Source organism: Esox lucius, chromosome 10 (assembly GCF_011004845.1).
Source record: "Esox lucius isolate fEsoLuc1 chromosome 10, fEsoLuc1.pri, whole genome shotgun sequence".
NCBI lineage: Eukaryota > Metazoa > Chordata > Actinopteri > Esociformes > Esocidae > Esox > Esox lucius.
Window position 1 is genome coordinate 9,185,001 of NC_047578.1, and position 21,506 is coordinate 9,206,506.

Here is a 21,506-nt window from a genome sequence, read left to right on the forward strand (position 1 = left end):
TGAGGTGGAGGAGGGGTGGCTGGGGGGAGGAGAGGGAGGAGGAGGCTCAGGCTGAGGGTGCAGGGCAGGGGAGGCGGATGATGACACAGAGGAGGTGGGAAGACTCTGGAAGTACTGGTCCCCTGGTTCATCCTCCTCGAAACCTCCCCAGGGATAAACCTGCAACACACCAACAGACACACACCTTACTTTACATCCACAAACACACCAACAGACACACACCTTACTTTACATCCACAAACACACCAACAGACACACACCTTACTTTACATCCACAAACACACCAACAGACACACACCTTACTTTACATCCACAAACACACCAACAGACACACACCTTACTTTACATCCACAAACACACCAACAGACACACACCTTACTTTACATCCACAAACACACCAACACACACACACACACACACACAGGTCACATCTAACTCTTACATCCACAAACACACCAACAGACACACACCTTACTTTACATCCACAAACACACCAACAGACACACACCTTACTTTACATCCACAAACACACCAACAGACACACACCTTACTTTACATCCACAAACACACCAACAGACACACACCTTACTTTACATCCACAAACACACCAACAGACACACACCTTACTTTACATCCACAAACACACCAACACACACACACACACACACACACAGGTCACATCTAACTCTTACATCCACAAACACACCAACAGACACACACCTTACTTTACATCCACAAACACACCAACAGACACACACCTTACTTTACATCCACAAACACACCAACAGACACACACCTTACTTTACATCCACAAACACACCAACAGACACACACCTTACTTTACATCCACAAACACACCAACAGACACACACCTTACTTTACATCCACAAACACACCAACAGACACACACCTTACTTTACATCCACAAACACACCAACACACACACACACACACACAGGTCACATCTAACTCTTACATCCACAAACACACCAACACACACACACCCACACAGGTCACACCTTACTCTTACATCCACAAACACACACAGGTCACACCTTGCACTTACACACACACACCCTGACCTGTTCCAGTTCCAGTTCCAGAGGCCTGAAGCCTTTCGGCACCACCCCGGGTCGGGCATCCAGGATCACTCCCAGGTGGGGTTGGGCCAGCTGCTGCCAGTGGTGGAGGGTTGCTGAGCCTGGGGCGGAAAGAACCAACAGGGAGGATGATAGGAGCGTATAACACACACACACACACACGTCACGTTGTATTTACAATGTGTGCCAAAACGTTGAGAGCTAATGGGAAACGGATTGTGCTGTGCTACATGAAAACCTTTCCACTGTAGAGTGACAATTAAAGCTCCCGTCCCGCAAAACCGGAGGAAGGAGAGTCAGGCCAGAGTGAGAATATGGACAGACCTCATTATAGAAACACCACACAAATAGGTTAAGGACAAGAGAAGTAAAAGGCAAGGACAAGTTAAAGTAAATTAATACTGAAATGTGAAATTGAAGAGAGTGAGAGACAAAATAAGAGAATGTTTTTATTCAACATTTTAAAACAATTAACAATGGATTAATGTAAGAAAAGGACAGAAATTAAAGAGTATAACAAGAAGAAATCTGAAATACATATACAAACAAATGGAATGATGAATTAGAGAGAAAAACAGGAAACTAGATATTTAACATTTTTCGGGGCGGTGAGGTTGACAATAGGCTCTGTGCACAAGCGTATGGACGAACTTCCGCTTTAGTCAGATGTCGGCATATCATTTTCTGGTTTACTTAAGGCGATCACCCGCGTCGCCCAAAATGTAAGTTTTTAGTAGATGTCTCCAAGACCTGCCTAAAATAAGCATTAGTGATGTCCATCGAATTGTTGATGCCTGGTCCCCTGCTCCAACAAGCAAGCGGAACAAGGGATTCAAACTCTACGTATCGAGTTATCTGCACAACTACGAGGGTAAGTAGTTTACTGTGGTGTGCCGGCCGGCTATCGGCTAAGCTAGTTAGCAACGTGTTCCTTTTTAGTGTAGTATTAGGCAGGACAATAGAACGCATAAAAATTCAACCTAGCCTCAAAAACGGCAAAAGAACGCTGGCTGAGCTGGAACGCTAGCGCGTCCCCATAGCAAGTGAATTGAAATCAACCTTCGTTCTGCCTCTTCAACCTGAATGAAGCTTAAAATTCCATAGCCTCAAAAAAGCACCAAAACAGGTCTCCTCTTTTATTTTACTACTGTAACCTCGTTTCACAACGAAACTGAAAAATAACAACTGGCATAGGAAGTAAACATCTGGTCCTATATGGTATTAATTGCACTTAAACCTGCATTACGTGGAAGTATATGGCGCAAGCCATATTTTATTAAAAATAGGACATTCTTAAATGATTAAAATGATGCCCCACTTGTACCTTGAAACTTAAATTAGTCACGTACATTATATATTTTTTTTTTCGTACAACAGCATCACTAATCTTGTTGTGAGTTTAGGTGTTTACTAATGCGGATGAGTATTAGTAAGTAAACCGGAAACTGCAATGCAGACTTCTAGACAAAAGCGGAAGTTCGTTACTACACTGGTGCACAGAGTCTATTAACATCAAAAAGTATGTTGAATGTCTCACACCTCACCACCAGAGGGCAGCACCAGCACAACAAAAATCCCCACTAACGATAGTCGAACTTCTACTAGGTAAACCCCAGCCAACCTCTGGGATGTGGGTCTCTAGAATAGGAGGGTTGTGACGTAAAGAGGCCTGACCTTCGATGGTGATGCATCAGGGACCAGAAGGAGTTAAACAACATTAGAGACACGGGCCGCTCACCTCTTTCACTCCCTCCACCCAACTTTCTCCCTTGTTCTGCCTCTCTAGCCCATCTCCTCCCTCGCTCCCTCTCTCTATTCAAACCACTCTCCCTTCTTCTCCTTCTATTCCTTCTCTCACTCTCTCCTCCAATAATTTCCCCACCCTTGTCCCCCCCCTCACTTTTTCTTACTACCTCGCTCCATGCCTCCCCCTCCCCCAGACACTCCCTCGCTCTCTCCAGTGGCTTGGCCATGTCCTCATACAATATCCGCCTCTCCTCGTCTGCACTCATCCCTCTCTCCTGTCCCCCCATCCCTCTCTCCTGTCCCCCCATCCCTCTCTCCTCTTCTCCCTCACCTTCCAGTGGTTTAACGATCTGTAACTTGTCTGGGAGGTATGGTCGGGAGGCCCACAGGTGTAAAGTCCCCAGGGACATGATGCTATCCGAAGGGGTCATCCCACCACCGTGCCCACCGCTCCCGTCCTGCGGCACTCCTCCTCCTCTCCTTCTCCCCCTCTCCTCCTCGAAGAAACGTCTCTCGCTCAGATTATTCTGTCGCCGCAGGGACAGGCGACGTAAGGCCAACCTCAGGTCCTCGACACCGGCTGCTTTCTTAGCTCGGGCTTCCACACTTTTGGGAAGAAACACTTAGTGAATCTCACAGGAAACGGAAACATGGATTTTTAATATATTTCACTACGGTTTAGGGACTACGGTTTAGGGAAAGGGTCCTGAGACATTTTTGATTTGCTAATTTGGAGAACAAAACTCTGTCTGATTGGTTGGGAACATCTAAGGGGGCGGGGGTACATAAACACACACACACAGACCTGTCCTGATTGGCTGCAGCCGACTCCATGAGCATGCTCTGCTGTCGGTTGTCAAGGGCAACGCCATCCCCTCTGACATCGCCCCTGGGTGTGGTCCTGCCACTGGAGTGGGTGGAGCTGAGAGACGACGCCTGATTGGATCCCGGGATGTTGGCGTTGGACGGGACTGGAGAACGTTGTCGGACCGTCTGGTTGATGTTCTTCACCGTCTCAAACACACGCTTGTGGTGCTCCCTGTTTACACACACAGGGACAAAGGTATATGAGTATGTCATTAGTATGGGTGAGGTTATATGACTATGCAGTATTTATAAAGATTAAAAGAGGGTTCTGAACAATGTGTACTTCTGCTCCTCGCATTCAGGGTCCTCCAAACTCATCTCCTTCCTCATTGTCCCCTCGATCTCTGCAGCCAGGGAGTCCTAAGATCAACACACACATCTCAGCTCTGTGCTTTCCCTCTGTAAAGGAGATGATGGTGGAGAATGTATGTACAGACACTCACCATAGGGTAGAGCCCCAGAGGATGGAATCTGCGTGGTGTTCCAGCAGGATAGCTTCTGTTCCTCAGGTTCTTCACCTCCTCCTGGGCCTCATGGAGCATCTCCAAACACTCTGTATACTTATCATCCAGATCTGTCAGCTAGAGAGGAAAGGGAAGGTTTGAGGGCTGGTAACATTGGAACCATCTCCATGGTGGTGTTTGGGAGGTTAGGGTGGAAGTCCCACCTCAGCAGTCAGTTGTCTCTGGGCATCTTTAGCTGCTCCCAGGTGCTGAGAGAGCTCCTCATTCTCCAGGGCATACTGAAGAAAAACAAACAGAGTAAACGTAGTAGCAGAAGGAAAACACGTGGATGTGTGGAGCACGGTCACTGGACGGTGGTGCATGACGTTAGGCTCTCGCGGTCGCGTGTCGCTCACCGACTTGGCTTTCTTCTGCAGGTCGACAATCTGAGAGAGCAGGTGCGTGATCTCCTCCTGCTGTCGCATGGCGTCCTCCGTCTTGCGGGCCAGCTCCTCTGCTATGGTGTTGATCTGCAGACTGGACTGTTCTGCCCGCCAGAGGGGATTCAATTCAGAGAAGATGGAGGGATCACGGGAAGGTGGAGAGAAAAAAGCAAAACAAAAAAGCAGAGGAACGGAAAGTCAAAATGAAAAAGTGAATGAATGGTAAAGGAGACCACGGAGAAAAGGTCAGGGAAAGAGAGGAGACAAAAAGGAGCAAGAGCTCCTCCACTCACTGAGTTCCTTGACGCAGTCGTTGACCAGCTGCTGTTCTTTCTCCTCGTAGGTCTCCGTCTCCGTCTTCAGGTGACACGCCTCCGTGCGGAGGGACAGGTTCTCCTCCTCCAGCTCTCGGAGTTTCCTCTGCATGGAGTCGGCTCCAGAGCCAGACAGCCCCAGCAGCTTGCTCCTCTTAACCCTAGAGAGAGACAGAGAGAAACAGCTAGAGGGACAAGGAGAGGGACCAACAGACACAAAGATGGACGGACAGTCAAGTATAGTAAACACACATGAACGCCCCCCCCCCCCCCCGTCACCACGGCCACTACTAACATGGGTGAGCTAACGGTGGACTCCTCTTCCCCATCGTCAACTGTGTGGGTGTAGAACTGCAGCAGCTCATCCTTCAGGTTTAACTCGTGATGTAGCTGGGCCACCTGAGAAGACGCAATACAGAGAAATCCTCTAAACTGCTTCCTGTAGCAAGCTGCTGCGAAAACCTTTGAACCCCCCCCCCCCCCGACCTCTCTCGCTCACCTCCTCTGTGATTCGTCCCACTTGCTCCTCCAGGAAGTCGTTCTGCTCCGTGAGCGTTCGGTTCTTCCTGAGCAGCGACTGGCCGATCCGAGCAGCCAACTCTAGGTCCCTCTCTTTCTCCTCCAGCAGACGTGTGACGGCGTCGATGTCATTGTAGGTCTTCGTCATTTGGCCCACTCTGTCGGCACATAGCACTGCGAACGGAGAGACGATTAGAGATGGGTAGAAGAGTTAGGACGAGGGAACAGCAAGATCACACATTCATGTGATTTTAACCATTAGCCAAAACCTTAACCTCCACAATTGATAACCCTGTTATGTCATAATGTCGCAGTCCTTCATTTGGTAATCAATTCTAGCTAATTATATTGTCAATTTCCTTCTTTGGAGCATAGCCATCTAGTGATAACCAGGGAACGATTTCCCTGGAACACACCAAGGGGTCAGATTAGGGGACTGTTTTCCATGTGGCACAAGGCTGGTTCTCCCCCCAGGCCCCTGAAGCTGATACTAATCGAATCTCTAATAATCAATTCAGCAGGATTACACTGTAATGGACAATGACTCATTTGGCCCATTTCAGTGTAATATTTTCAATCTCAATCAACCCGGTCTATGTTAAACATGAAAGGAAATGGCAGTTACAGAGAGCTACAGCATTGATTCTTCAGCTCCAAAATCTAGATGCTCTGTAAATAAACAAAAACAACAACATGAGATTGGCTCAACTGTGTAGTTTCCTGAGAAGCTGAGGGTGGCGTAATGCAATGTCACGTTAGGGCTGTTTTCCTGCCACGAGCACATCTGTCAACTTGAACCTGCGCCGCATCAAACGGCCCCAGTCAAATAGACCTGATCATACAACTCCTTCGCTAAACATCATAATACTACATCTTGCTGGAACTTACTTCTCTGGTGGCACAACATGAGAGTCAATAGCCAATACAAATAACAGATATTGTGTCACCTCATATAAGTGAGTCTGACATTCTCTAAGACCTTACACAACTGATATACACCTTACACAACTGATATACACCTTACACAACTGATATACACCTTACACAACTGATATACACCTTACACAACTGATATACACTTTACACAACTGTCTCTCCCTATATTACTTTCTCAGTTAAAACAAATACACAGTCTGTGCTCATTCTCAAGCACCCCCACCCCCACCCCCACCCACACACACACACACACACACACACACACATACATATCGTTACCCTCTGTTTCCTCCTCAGAGCATCAATCCTCCAGTTCACATCAATCCCCTGTTATTCTTTCCATCCTCCTCTCATTCCCTTTATCCTCGTTTCGACGGATTCAGTACTTAGGTAACGGCCTCACACAGGCTATAGACCACTGTAAGAGCTGTAGTGGACCTGGCATACCGATTGGGGGGAGGGAGATAGAGGGAACCAATCAGAGAGCGAGAACTCAGGGACAGACCCAACGAAAGGACAACCAAAAAAGACCCACACACACACACACAACAAAAGCCGGCACCCACCCACCCACACGCACACAAACACACACACACACACACACACATAAACACACATTCTTCAAGGACACAAAGCATCCTTTCACCTGTCCCTATAGTGACCTAGCTTCCACACAGTACACACACCTCATCTCACTTGCCCAAAACCAAACAGGTGACAAGTGATTGGAATCATCCTGAAGACGTAGCCTCATCTGATCTCCCCCGGGAACTACATTGCACATATAGCACTATACACCTGAAAAAGAAGCACTTTCTGAGTCATGTGTCAGTCATGTGTCAGTCATGTGTCAGTCATGTGTCAGACTCGATACAGAAATTGTCGGGAAACCTTCTGTCATCTCCAATGCATCAAAAAGCACCACCACACCCCCCAACACACACACACACACACAACCGCCCTCACACTCCGCCTCTTACAGAAGTACTTGAGCGTCTCCTCGATCTGTTCGGTGGTCAGGTCGATGCGTGCGTCCGGCGACAGTAGAGGAGTGTGCAGCCAGTCGTCATGGTCGTAACCGTAGACCGTGTCCGCACGTAACCGGTAGACCGGCAGCTGCTCTTCCAGAAGGCTGATGATCTCCACCTCCGGCAGGTCGGCAGTGTTACACACATCTGGGGTGGTGAGGGGGGGGGGGGGGGGGGGGGGGGGGGTTCAGGACACTGATCTTGGAATGACGGGAGACTCACTGTCCTGAGGCTCACAGGCCAGACACGGTTTCATCACGTCCTAAACATGTCATGTAACGTCTGTAAGTACGGAGAAACACACACACACACACCTGTGAGGGTCTCCGCATCTCTGCATGGTGGTGGTGGGGTGGGTGGGTCGGGCTGGCTCACATACTCCTCCTCCTGTAGGCAGCCCAGGCCAGGGGGTGTCTCTGGGTCCGGGTCCGGGGGCAGGGCGGGGGCCGGGGAGGCCAGCGTGGATCAGCTCTCACTGGGGGAGAGAACAGAGGGCCATGGGCCTACGGGCCTGGAACTCCAGCTGGGTTGCCGGGTGCCTGCAGACGGAGAGGTGTAGAGGCCTGGACCTGACAGAGGCAGAGCGAGGGAGGAGAAAGGGAAACGTAGGAAGAGAGAGAGAAAAAGACAAAGTTTGAAGAACAGAAAGAACCAAGAGGAAGATGAGAGAGAGAGAGAGAGAGAGAGAGAGATTCCAGGGGAAAGTAACAGAAAGACAGGAACAAAAAGACATGTCACCCAGTATTCTTTCTGAGACTCTGAGAGCCAAACAACCAATCAGTGTACCCTAAAACAACCAATCAGGGTACCCTAAAACAACCAATCAGGGTACCCTAAAACAACCAATCAGGGTACCCTAAAACAACCAATCAGTGTACCCTAAAACAACCAATCAGGGTACCCTAAAACAACCAATCAGTGTGGCCTAAAAGTTTACCACGTGAACACCTAAAAACCACCGCAGTGGGACTGCTGATACTCAGCGTTCACTGGTACTTCCATAGCCAGTATCGTTGAATCTGTTTGTGGTGCTAATCCAAACCACCAAGTCTCTTCCTGTGCTGTAACCATCTGCCCCATAGAGACAGGACAATGCTCACCACATCACCACCTCTATAGTACATACCTCCACAACACTGCACTCAAGCTCCTTTCACCTCCCAGCATCTAGTTATACTATACTGATATTGTAGATCGGCACATCAACTGTACATTAATCTCTTCATCTTATACGCTCAACAGCCATTGTATGTAGCTGCAATTCAACTTCATTGTGTATTCTGTTCCTATTTGTGTTGATTATATTTCAATGTACTTAGTGAATGAAGGAGACTGTGACTGTGATGTCCAGGTGATCTCTGGTCTAATATAATGAATTCAGTAGCTGGCAGCATGTATTGTTGTTGCTTTAAAGGCCTCTGCAATGCTTCTACATCATCAAGCCTGACGCATAGCGCCACTGCAACCTTGGGAATGTCTTCCTTTGCAGCAAACCAGTGGACTACAGTCAAGTAGTCCTGTGGACTATACAATACAGTACAGTAGTCCTGTGGACTACACAATACAGTACAGTAGTCCTGTGGACTATACAATACAGTACAGTAGTCCTGTGGACTATACAATACAGTACAGTAGTCCTGTGGACTAAACATTACAGTACAGTAGTCCCTATGTACAAACCCGATTCCAAAAAGGTTGGGACACTGTACAATTGTGAATAAAAACAGAAAGCAATGATGTGGAAGTTTCAAATTTCAATATTTTATTCACAATACAACATAGATGACATGAGAAACTGAGAAAATCTATCACTGTAAGGGAAAAATAAGTTGATTTTAAATTTCATGGCATCAACACATCTCAAAAAAGTTGGGACAAGGCCATGTTTACCACTGTGTGGCATCCCCTCTTCTTTTTATAACAGACTGCAAACGTCTGGGGACTAAGGAGACAAGTTGCTCAAGTTTATGAATAGGAATGTTGTCCCATTCTTGTCTAATACAGGCTTCTAGTTGCTCAACCTTCCTCTTTATGATGCGCCAAATGTTTTCTATGGGTGAAAGATCTGGACTGCAGGCTGGCCATTTCAGTACCCGGATCCTTCTTCTATGCAGCCATGACATTGTAATTGATGCAGTATGTGGTCTGGCATTGTCATGTTGGAAAATGCAAGGTCTTCCCTGAAAGAGACGACATCTGGATGGGAGCATATGTTGTTCTACAACATGGATATAACTGTCAGCATTGATGTTGCCTTTCCATATGTGTAGGCTGCCCATGCCACACGCACTCATGCAACCCCATACCATCAGAGATGCAGGCTTCTGAACTGAGCGCTGATAACAACTTGGTTTGTCCTTGTCCTCTTTAGTCTGGATGACATGGCGTCCCAGTTTTCCAAAATGAACTTCAAATTTTTATTCGTCTGACCACAGAACACTTTTCCACTTTGCCACAGTCCATTTTAAATGATCCTTGGCCCAGAGAAAACGCCAGCGCTTCTGGATCCTGTTTAGATACGGCTTCTTTTTTGACCTATAGAGTTTTAGCCGGCAATGGCGAATGGCACGGTGGATTGTGTTCACTGACAATGTTTTCTGGAAGTATTCCTGAGCCCATGTTGTGATTTCCATTACAGTATCATTCCTGTATGTGATGCAGTGCCGTCTGAGGGCCCGAAGATCACAGGCATCCAGTATGGTTTTCCGGCCTTGACCCTTATGCACAGAGATTGTTCCAGATTCTTTGGATGATATTATGCACTGTAGATGATGATAACTTCAAACTCTATGCATTTTTTCTCTGAGAAACTCCTTTCTGATATTACTCCACTATTTTTCACCGCAGCATTGGGGGAATTGGCGATCCTCTGCCCATCTTGACTTCTGAGAGACACTGCCACTCTGAGAGGCTCTTTTTATACCCAATCATGTTGCCAGTTGACATAATAAGTTGCAAATTGGGCCTCCAGCTGTTCCTTAGCTGGTCATTTAACTTTTCCGGCATCTTATTGCTAACTGTCCCAACTTTTTTGGAATGTGTATCTCTCATTAAATCCCAAATGAGCCAATATTTGGCATGACATTACAAAATGTCTCACTTTCAACATTCCATATGTTATCTATAGTCTATTGTGAATTAAATATAAGTTTATGAGATTTGTAAATTATTCCATTCCTTTTTTACTCACAATTTGTACAGTGTCCCACCTTTTTTGGAATCGGGTTTGTACTATACATTAAGGTACTGTATCCCCTGAGTACTATACAATATAGTACAGTAGTCCCTGTGGACGATTCACTGCACTATAATAGTCCCTGTGGACTATTCACTGCAGTATAATAGTCCCTGTGGACTATTCACTGCAGTATAATAGTCCCTGTGTAATATACTGTTAACTATACAATATAGGCCACTCCAGGACCTTGAGATGCTTCTTACGGAGCCACTCCTTAGTTGCCCTGGCTGTGTGTTTCGGGTCGTTGTCATGCTGGAAGACCCAGCCACGACCCATCTTCAATGCTCTTACTGAGGGAAGGAGGTTGTTGGCCAAGATCTCGCGATACATGGACATGTGTCTTTTATACAGGTAACAAGTTCAAACAGGTGCAGTTAATACAGGTAATGAGTGGAGAACAGGAGGGCTTCTTAAAGAAAAACTAACAGGTCTTTGAGAGCCGGAATTCTCACTGGTTGGTAGGTGATCAAATACTTATGTCATGCAATAAAATGCAAATTAATTCTTTAAAAATCATGTGATTTTCTGGATTTTGGTTTTAGATTCCAATTGTCTTTGTGTAATATACACTGCAATACAATAGACCCTGTGTAATATATACTGCAGTACAGTAGTCCCTGTGTAATCAATACTGCAGTACAATAGTCTCTGTGTAATATACACTGCAATACAATAGTCCCTGTATAATATACACTACAGTAGTCTCTGCATTCACAGTACCGCTCATAGTTTTGGAGAAACATGCATTGCATTTACACACAGACACAGAGCACACACCACTGAATGAATTGAGCGGTAACATCCCTGTTAGTACCTAAGAGTGATTGTATAAGCTGAGGTCAGCTAGGGCAGCTGGATAAATATCAAATAAGGTTTGGGCTACATTTTGGAATGATGGAGAGATAGAGGGACAGTGGGGAGAATACAAGGCAGGAATGATGGAGAGATAGAGGGACAGTGGGGACAATACAAGACAGGAATGATGGAGAGATAGAGGGACAGTGGGGAGAATACAAGACAGGAATGATGGAGAGATAGAGGGACAGTGGGGACAATACAAGTCAGGAATGATGGAGAAATAGAGGGACAGTGGGGAGAATACAAGACCGGAATGATGGAGAGATAGAGGGACAGTGGGGAGGATACAAGACAGGAATGATGGAGAGATAGAGGGACAGTGGGGAGAATACAAGACAGGAATGATGGAGAGATAGAGGGACAGTGGGGAGAATACAAGACAGGAATGATGGAGAGATAGAGGGACAGGAATGATGGAGAGATAGAGGGACAGGAATGATGGAGAGAGAGAGGGACAGGAATGATGGAGAGATAGAGGGACAGGAATGATGGAGAGATAGAGGGACAGGAATGATGGAGAGATAGAGGGACAGGAATGATGGAGAGATAGAGGGACAGGAATGCATCTTATCAAACTCTCAATGACTTAGCTGACTCACACTCAATCTGCCCTGCAGATTTTTTTTCTCCGTATTGCTAATAATAGACCTACCTATCCAATCATTTCTACATGTAACGAATCAGGTTACATAGAGATAAAGCTTTCTAAAATCCCAGCTCTGTGATCAGTTCTCTCCACGAGAGATTTAGAGGATGTCTGTGAGGCAGTGGAGGAAATATTGTTCAGGTAGACATACAACAGGCTATGTCACTAATTACATTAGTGGTATCCAAAAAAAAGCATCTATGCCATAATCATTACAACACTAATAATAATAATATTCAATTTGTTGAGGGCATTTCCTATACTCCATCTGCATAACTTATCTTTTACAAAGAAATGATTAGTAACAATCACTAGGATGCATCAAAACATCACCCATTACATTATAAAAACTAGCTTGAATGTCTTTTTTTTTTAGGGAGGTCATTTGAAGACGCCTCCTTGATATCTATAGGTAACTGTCCAGCACGTTTTTATAGTGTCAGTCCCAATTCGTCCTCCCATAAATACTAAGAGCCATCAGCATCAGAGGTTTACTTTTTGATGGCACTGTATAACTGCCAAGTGTATCAAATTCTTGCAGGTCAGTAAAATCGGAGCAAAACCACAGGAGTAAAGATCCAGAAAGTCTCTCATGACTTCCTGTGTCAAAGCCACCCGTTAGATCCAAAAGTGAAAGGATGCTGAGTAGCTCCATGATCAGCTCCTATAAGTCATTTCTAATTCTTCCCAATGATGTTTGATTTTTTTTTGCTTTATTTGACAGGAAAGTCGGATAAAATATACAGGACAGAATGTTTGCTGAAAAAGCAGTGGGCATCCACCCTTCACGCAGCATTGTGAACCAAGTACAGATGCTGAGCAACACCTCCATGTGAACCCCACCACCTTGTCTGATACACAAGCAACAGTTTCAGACAATGACTGCATATTTCATATTGCCCAACAAAACCACACACACACACACACACACGGCTCAGCTAACAGCTGTGGTCTTTTACAACCAATGGGTGACACAAACACAAACATATATATGGACAAAATGCTGCACACTTTACTTAGTCACGCTCAGTGTGAAACAAGCTTTCCAAACACATTGTCTTTTTTAAATGTAGCTAGCAGGCTACACTTTATGCCAAATAACAGACGTTTTAAAACTGACAACAAACTTATTGGGTGATTTTCACTCGTTGGCTAATCAGCTCAGCTGCCCAGAGCTTAGAAATTTGACACACAAATATCATACATGACAACTTAAATACATTAATATACACTGCAGTACAGTAGCCCTGTGTAATATACACTGCAGTACAGTAGTCTCTGTGTAAAATACACTGCAGTATAGTAGTCCCTGTGTAAAATACACTGCAGTACAGTAGTCCCCGTGTAATATACACTGCAGTATAGTAGTCCCTGTGTAAAATACACTGCAGTACAGTAGTGCCCATGTAATATACACTGCAGTACAGTAGTCTCTGTGTAATATACACTGCAGTACAATAGTCTCTGTGTAATATAAACTGCAATACATAAGCCCCCGTGTAATATACACTGCAGTACAGTAGTCCCCGTGTAATATACACTGCAGTACAGTAGTCCCTGTGTAATATACACTGCAGTACAAGAGTCTCTGTGTAATATAAACTGCAATACAATAGCCCCCGTGTAATATACACTGCAGTACAATAGTCTCTGTGTAATATACACTGCAATACAATAGTCCCTGTGTAATATATGCTGCAGTACAGTAGTCCCTGTATAATATACACTACAGTAGTCTCTGCATTCACAGTACAGCCCATAGTTTTGGAGAAACATGCATTGCATTTACACACAGACACAGAGCACACACCATCAAACCATATGAAATTCCCTGTTAGTACCTAAGAGTGATTGTATAAACTGAGGTCAGCTAGGGCAGCTGGATAAATATCAAATATAATTTGGGTTACATGATGGAGATGGAGATGGAGAGATAAAGGGACCGTGGGGACCTGACTGTATGTCACTGCTGACGAGTAAAATGTGTGGGAGGATTTTGTGAGTCTGGTGGGAATAGGATGCACTGTCTTGGTAGCTGATATTGGCACAGTAAATGGGAATTTGGTGAAACTGCACCCAGGAGGCTCAATGCACTTTGCACAAATGCACTTTGCACAATAAATTCGAGGCCTACGTGTAGCCCTTACAAGCAATAGCCTCTTACAACTCACGGACCAATAAAAAAACTAATATGATTTGACATCCTGTTTAACATCCGCAGAAACCACGCTGTGGGTGTGGCCACGGCAAGGATAGGCCACATGATGACGTAACGCGGCGGATACATTGAGTTGTCCCCCTCATCACCTCGTATAGCCTAAACAACCGCAACGACGTGTAGACAATAGCCTATGTTAATAAAAAGCTACACAACAGAAATATAAAGTCTCTTTTGTTGGCCATAAACAGTATTCTGTTCTACAATTATACGCTGTACATTGTTAATAAACACATATGCTTAGCAGTTGTAAATGGCTTACTCACAGTAATTCGCGCAATCAGCGAAGATGGCCTCCAGAAATCCTGTCGTTATTCCCTTGTATCTCAAGAACAACAGGGGTGGGAAACTTTTGTAATAAATCCGGAACGTATGCTTTTTTAGGTGCTGTAAGGCGATGCGGTGAAATCCAGGGAGGCTATAGCAAGAAGAAGCGTAAAATGGTAACGTGGAAACTGGAACTTTTCATACGGAACGGCCGTTATGTCAGTTGACCAAGATGATGGATGTATCTATCTAGCTAGTCAAGGTCACGTTCGTTTCACTCGAGTCTTCTATATCTGTACGCTTTCCCACTCCAACAGCCATCTTCCTCGCTCTCCCTCGCTCTATTTCTCTTGCTCACTATCCATCCAGCTACCGAAAACCCACCACACTGTACCGACCGTGACGTCAAGTACGCTCACAGCTGCTGCAGGATTGTATTATAAATTCAGGGTCAAATTATGATATTAAATATGCAAATGATTCAGCATTTTCACAGATATGGCAATGTTGGCAATTTTACCTTATTTTAAAAAATAAACATTGTGTAACCTCAAAACCTAAATCCTCATATTGGCACTGAAATCATTACAGGAAACAATTATAGGAAACAACTATTTTTCAACACACCGTTCTTTGATGCTGACACACATGACTGGTCGCGCGCGCACTCTCTCGTGCGCGTGTTTTATCGGCTGGCCAATCAGAACTGTGTGAGTTGGGGACACAGAGGACCCTTTGTCACCTCGGAAGATCGTGGCTGAGTTTCAGCCCAGAACGTTTCTGCCTCCCACCCTTCAGCCCTTTCTTTACAAAAGCTAAGAATTATGATAGGAAACGGTGTGTCCTGGTAGTCTGTAAGTATTTTTTTGGCACCTCTTATCTGAACGGAATTTAGTTTGTCATTAATGACAGAACTCCGGGCATGGCAGTGTCCTCACCTGTCAGGGGTCTTTGACACTCCAACATTGGCCAACTTCCTGCAGCTTCTAGTCTCCTTGCTCATTCCAGTGATGTAGAACCAACCCTGCTCAACCTAGGTGGTGGATGCAGGGTGGCATGGCCTCATCTTGACCTCTGATTGGCTAGGACCTAGGTGGTATCTACCGTATGTTTTGCTTTTGTTCGGTCAATTGTACGTCAAGGGGTCAGTGTTTGTTCTGTGTTGTTCGGTTTAAATCAAGAGGTCTTGAACAAACCGAGGGTTCTGCAGCATTACCATATTGTAACGCAAGATGGCGGTACAGCGCTAGAGTCTTAAGAGACAATAATAATAATAATGTCCATTAAATCTTCAGTGTGCGCTCTAAGATGATAACTTTACAACAACTGTAAACCGTTGGATAGCTTACTTCGGGCAAACACTGGCCACTTAGCACAACTTGACGCAGACAGCGAATTGCAATGGAAAAGATACACTATAACTGGGAGCCTACGCGCTCCACGCACACGCAGTTAAAGTTTGCTTTGTTGCAGGTACAATTGGCTTTGCTCAGGTAACGTTCACGGAAAGCCCACGCGCAAACCTCGGAGCTCCAAATTCAAACGTTCAGCACCGTATGTCAGCAGACAGCGACAGTATGCCCGATTGCCATGGGAACACATAACCGTACCGAAAAGTGATCGGACAATAAAGTGATACCGGCATGATAATACGTTTATGCTACCCCAGTGGTAATTCTTCGTGGGTTATAGACGATTCTATATTATTGACATTTGTCAGCAGCGCTTTCATCTCTCTCTCACGCACACACGAACACACACACTTAGGCCTACACTTACACGCGTACCCGAACAGTCTACTTGTCAGCGCACTGCCATTGGTCAGCATATGTGGTTACCCGTGGTTCACGAGTTTTCTAAATACAGTCCCATCTAACAGCACCACTCTCTCATCATTACACAAAAAAGATTGATAACATCCGGACTCACCGACGCGCATGTAACAGGGCATTTGCTAGAGTAGGTTAATGAGATAAAGCTTTACGTGACTTGCGCGGTATGTTTGAGAAGCCGAAATTCATTTCGAAAATGTTTATATTTTATGATGTAAAGCAGAAGAGAAGGATATCTTAAAGAGAAGAGTTGTGCAGTTATTTCTTCTTGATTTGCAAGGTTTGAATTCTTCCAAGACGGAGTGGTGATCAGCCGAATTATCACCTATCTGATTTTGAGGAGCGTTTGTTGGATTTTTGAAGGATCGCTTTCGTACTGATTTTATTAGATTGTTTAGACTAATTAATATATGTGAAAACAAACAAATGTCTGCATCTTAAAGAAAGCAACAAACGAGGCAAAAGAACAGGAAAACATTCACCCCCACTTACGGATGTGACTTAGAGTAGACAACAGTCTCCGTCCACCCGCACACGTGCAGGATTGTTGTCTGTTTTGTTTTTTGTAGGCAAACACATATACACCCTGCCTCGATTGCGCGTGGATTAGTCTATTTTTTACAGCTCTTTGTTGACTCTGGCGCATTTAGTACAATATGTATACTTTCATATTTCATTTCATTAAAATGTAATTTAATTTAAACTTAAGATTTTTACTGATCTAGATCACTGTCATCTCAGACATTATTTCAAGGGACACCGCTGTTGCCTAAATAGCAACATAATGTCTGGTTGAGATTAATATGATCTATTTTACAAAATACCATTGACTAGATTGAAAAAATGAATTTTGACCAGATATTAAAATCTGTGGGTGGGTTTGGAAAGTACCAGAAGATTTTGTACGTTTGGATCTGCCTGCCTCAGATCCAGCTGGCGTTTCACATGATGGCCAGCATCTTTACCGGGGCCACACCTGAGCACCGCTGCCGTGACAGCGAGTTCTCAATTCCTGGTATTAACGACAGCCTGACTTCATCCGTTACTGACAACTTGAACCGTAGCATGCCAGTGGACCCGTACGTAGACTCGTGCATCCTCGCGGACATTTTAACTGAGAACCTGTCTCAGCCTTGCGACCACGGTTGGGTGTACAGCCAAGATATTTTCCAAAGCACTACTGTCACGGAGGTAAGTGTTTCCATCATAATGTTTTTGGATAAAGACCTGTTGTCCTCTCAGACACACTCAAGACGATCAGCCACCCGAAATTCTAGCACCCCTGATGCCAAAGCAAGGTCTGGGATAGTTTTAGGTTTTCTTAGTAAATTATTCAGATTTGATGGTTCTGTTGAACAGCAAACCATAGAAATACACATGGTTTTCCAAAAGATATGAGATTTTCATCAGTTTTCTAGATTAAGTGGTGTATTATTCGAATAATGTGTAAGGGTGCCCGTACATCTGGGCACAACTGTATGTTAGCTGATATCTTCGTTAATCACTTCTAATTACACCACACACACAAACCAACTCTCTTACTCTCTGTCTCGTAGTGGGACTTGGTGTGTGACAGGGCATGGCTCAACAGTCTGGGTTCTTCTGTCTACATGTTGGGTCTCCTGGTAGGAGCAGCTGTTTTCGGAGTTATGGCGGACAGGTACAGTAGAACCAACCAAAACCCTTGACCCATAACCCCAGACTCTAAACCCTAACCTGTCCCTAAACTATTTTCCTCAGGGCAAACCCTGAAGTCTTTCTTTCACAGATTTTATACACACCTGACGTTTTCCGTCTTCCCTGGTTGTTGTCTCAAGGTTTGGTCGGAGGGCTGCTCTGCTCCTCTCCCTGGCTCTACAGACAGTGTCTGGAGTGGCTGCTGCCTTTGCTCCCGTCTTCCCCGTGTATGTCCTTTTGAGATTTGTAGTGGGGATTTCCATCTCTGGAGTCATCATCAACGCCTTTGTGCTGGGTACAAATGCGCTTCCATTGTTTTGATCCGCAGACATTTCAGAGTTTTCAGGAGGCTCTGATTTGAGACTTTACATTCACATTGACCAATGTGATTAACACAGTAACGCACCGTCGCATTCCTTCATCCAACCTCAGAACCCACATCATTCCTAGGCCCTGACCCCAGCTAAATCCTGAAACAGCAAAACCACCACTGTGCCCATTCCACTTACAGTTCCCATAATCTTAACCTTTCTCCTAATCCTGTCACCTCTCCCCACTCCTCTTCCCCTCCCTTCTCCCCTCTCCTCCCCCCTTCGCCTTCTCCATTTCCCACCCTCTTCTCTCCTTTCCTGTTCTTCTGCAATCCCTCCTTCTCTCCATAGGTACAGAGTGGACATGTACCCAGCGTCGCATGTTAGCTGGTATCTTCACTGATTACTTCTTCGGACTGGGCTACATGCTAATAGCTGGACTAGCCTATCTGATACGTGACTGGCGGAAACTGCAACTGGCCATGTCTGTTCCTGGCTTTCTGTTCATCTCCTACATTTGGTGAGGAAAAAAGCAAGCATGCAAACACACACACACACACACACACCTGTCTGGTATTATGTTTTCAGGAACTTCTACAAAACACACCTCTGCTCATCTCCACCGATCTCTGTCTCTTTCTCTCTCCTTCCCCCTCAGGGTTCTTCCTCAGTCAGCTAGATGGCTGTTGACCAATGATAGGAGAGATGAGGCCATCGTCCTACTGCGCCAAGCTGCTAAGGTTAACGGATGTGTGTTACCACCTAATTTACAGGTAAGGTATGTACACACACTAGAGGAACCACACATACACACACACACACAATCTCACACACACACACACACACACAACTTGAGACCCTGTGTGTGTGTTTATTTAGCTGGACAGGTGTGATATAGAAGGCAGGAGTCATTCCGCAGCAGATTTGGTTCGTACACCGCAAATGAGAAAGAGATCAGTCATCCTCTGCTACATGTGGTAACTACTGTGTGTGTGTTCACATTTTACTAACCAGGAGGCAAAGGAACAATTTAGAAAGGATATTTTTTTTTTACACATTTATTATTAATTTTTGTGTCCTTACAAGGATGGAGTCCTAAAATGTATGTTACTCTGTTGACTCTCCCCCATTAGGTTTGTAAATGTTTTGGTTTACTATGGGCTGTCTCTGGGCGTGTCTAAACTGGGGTCAGACCTCTATCTGACTCAGTTCATCTTTGGACTGGTGGAGATCCCTGCCAGGTCATTGGTCCTTGTGTTCCTCCCCTGGAGCAGACGCCTATCACAGAGTGGCTTCCTGGCCCTTGGGGGTGTGTCCTGTCTGCTCACGCTAACCGTACCCACAGGTGAGTGATTTTTAAGGCGGGGCTTGTAACATCCCAGGTGACATATTCTGTTTGTTGTTAGTCTTGCCACAAAAAAAACAACTTTCTGATGGATTTAACCTAACTGCTTTCAATCTCCCTCTCTCGTTCAGAAAATTCTTATCTGTTAACTGGTCTTGCAATGGTAGGGAAGTTTGGGATCACTGCGTCCTTTGCTGTCCTCTATGTCTACACAGCTGAGATCTTCCCTACTGTACTAAGGCAAGAGTGTACTATCGTGCATTTGTGTGATCTTAGTATTTACTATGGTATTAGGGTCCCCTTTAGCTCCTCCTGTGGTCCATAAGGTTCGCTAAGGTTTTTTCAAACAAGGTGGAACATTTTTTTAAAACTGTCCCAAGTTTTTTCTCCTGTTGAATCAATGAAACAAACTAGAGTTCAGCCCAGGTTGAACAGTGAACTGTAGTTTTCACCTCAACAACCACAGTTGTATTGCAGTACAATAAACCATTGTACAGGAATCCTATTTTTCCACTGTATCCCTATGAGTTAAAATGCCAAGAGGAAGGTCTTAAACCCAAATACCAGATGTGCTCTGGAGAGGAATGAACACAACCATGAATTATGTGATTTGTGGCCTCGGTGAATTTAACAACACATTCATACATTTCATAACTAAAATGTGTGTTTGTCCACAGGCAGACTGGGATAGGTGTGTCCAGTATGTTTGCACGTGTAGGGGGTGTGTTAGCTCCCCTAATCAACATGCTCCATAGCAGAAGCCCCTCTCTGCCCATGTTCATCTTTGGCTTCACCCCAGTGATTGGTGCCGTTCTGGCATTTGCACTTCCAGAGACTGCCAACAGACCACTACCAGACAGCGTGGAAGATGCAGAAAGCTGGGATACACGGTATTATCACCCTCTACAGACACTTCAACAGTCCAGCACAATAACATCCTGACCCTTATTGCCAGCAATAACCTGTGATTACATTTCACCCCCCCTTTCTCCTTTTCAGGATTCCTCCAAATAAGGAGAAAGGAGGCATGAATGAGGACATTAGCCAATCAGCAAGCAGCACAGAGGAACAGGATCTACAGCTCCTTGCAACAGAGTCTTGCGTTTAGCAGTTATAAGAGTAGGCCAGTCCCACACAAACATAGCCTTTCCTCCATATTTTTAGAGATCTGTGTCAGGCTTTTACTATCCAAACTGCTCTTCAGCATTCATTGTTCAGACTGTACAGCTTTTCATTTGTGGAGTTAGTTAAGACCTCCTGGGGGTTGAGTAACCTTCCCTCAGACCTAAGGCCTAATTAATTCAGGAAATCCCTGTGCTTTCATAACAGTTTAACTTAACACTAATGACCTGTCAAACACTGCTTAAAAGAAAAAATGAAAAAAAGCCATTAACTCTTGTTAATGGTTCTGTCTATCAGTCATTAAACAACGTTATTGTGTGTAATCTGTGCCAATTTGGGTAGAACTTTGCAAAAGACTTAGAAGATTTGCACTTCAGTAGTATATAATTTCAGCGATTCAGAATAAAGGATCCTCGTGAACGCACGCAGTACAGTTCTTAAAAAACACCACAGCCTCACGTAGCTAGGATGCATTTGGTGCTAGCGACAGCCATCGTCCCATGTTCTGCATGTTGAAAGTGACAGACAGTGGCTTGGGAGGACTAAAGCATTATTTTTTCATGAGCTTGCAAAACAATTGCATCAGAGCATAATCA

At 45.0% G+C, this 21,506-nt stretch overlaps 2 protein-coding genes across 5 annotated transcripts in view; one reads left to right on the plus strand and one right to left on the minus strand.

The window, feature by feature from the left end:
- LOC105012516 (trafficking kinesin-binding protein 1) overlaps window positions 1-7,856 on the minus strand; it is an 11,620-nt gene extending 3,764 nt beyond the window's left edge. Inside the window, exons 1-13 of one of the 4 annotated variants that reach the window (XM_029122946.2) lie at window positions 7,711-7,856; window positions 7,349-7,543; window positions 5,413-5,606; window positions 5,209-5,312; window positions 4,893-5,098; window positions 4,573-4,703; window positions 4,381-4,455; window positions 4,157-4,294; window positions 3,997-4,073; window positions 3,652-3,885; window positions 3,178-3,452; window positions 1,083-1,201; window positions 1-159 (exon numbers count right to left, since the gene is read on the minus strand). The exon at window positions 1-159 is cut by the window's left edge and continues 43 nt beyond it. In XM_029122946.2, coding sequence (XP_028978779.2) covers window positions 1-159; window positions 1,083-1,201; window positions 3,178-3,452; window positions 3,652-3,885; window positions 3,997-4,073; window positions 4,157-4,294; window positions 4,381-4,455; window positions 4,573-4,703; window positions 4,893-5,098; window positions 5,209-5,312; window positions 5,413-5,580 — 1,686 coding nt within the window. In that variant the 5' untranslated portion in view covers window positions 5,581-5,606; window positions 7,349-7,543; window positions 7,711-7,856. Of the gene's footprint in view, window positions 160-1,082; window positions 1,202-3,177; window positions 3,453-3,651; window positions 3,886-3,996; window positions 4,074-4,156; window positions 4,295-4,380; window positions 4,456-4,572; window positions 4,704-4,892; window positions 5,099-5,208; window positions 5,313-5,412; window positions 5,607-6,647; window positions 6,887-7,348; window positions 7,544-7,710 lie in introns of those variants that run through there. The other 3 variants (XM_029122945.2, XM_029122944.2, XM_034294877.1) reach the window with 3 other exon arrangements.
- Window positions 7,857-16,498: 8,642 nt separating this feature from the next.
- On the plus strand, window positions 16,499-21,158 carry si:dkey-166k12.1 (organic cation transporter protein). The gene is made up of 10 exons (XM_013135586.4): window positions 16,499-17,646; window positions 18,012-18,115; window positions 18,273-18,427; window positions 18,795-18,963; window positions 19,102-19,216; window positions 19,323-19,420; window positions 19,577-19,788; window positions 19,920-20,028; window positions 20,466-20,678; window positions 20,788-21,158. The coding sequence occupies exons 1-10, from the start codon at window positions 17,299-17,301 to the stop codon at window positions 20,894-20,896; spliced, it is 1,632 nt and encodes a 543-aa protein (XP_012991040.2). The 5' UTR covers window positions 16,499-17,298; the 3' UTR covers window positions 20,897-21,158.
- Window positions 21,159-21,506: the final 348 nt, after the last annotated feature.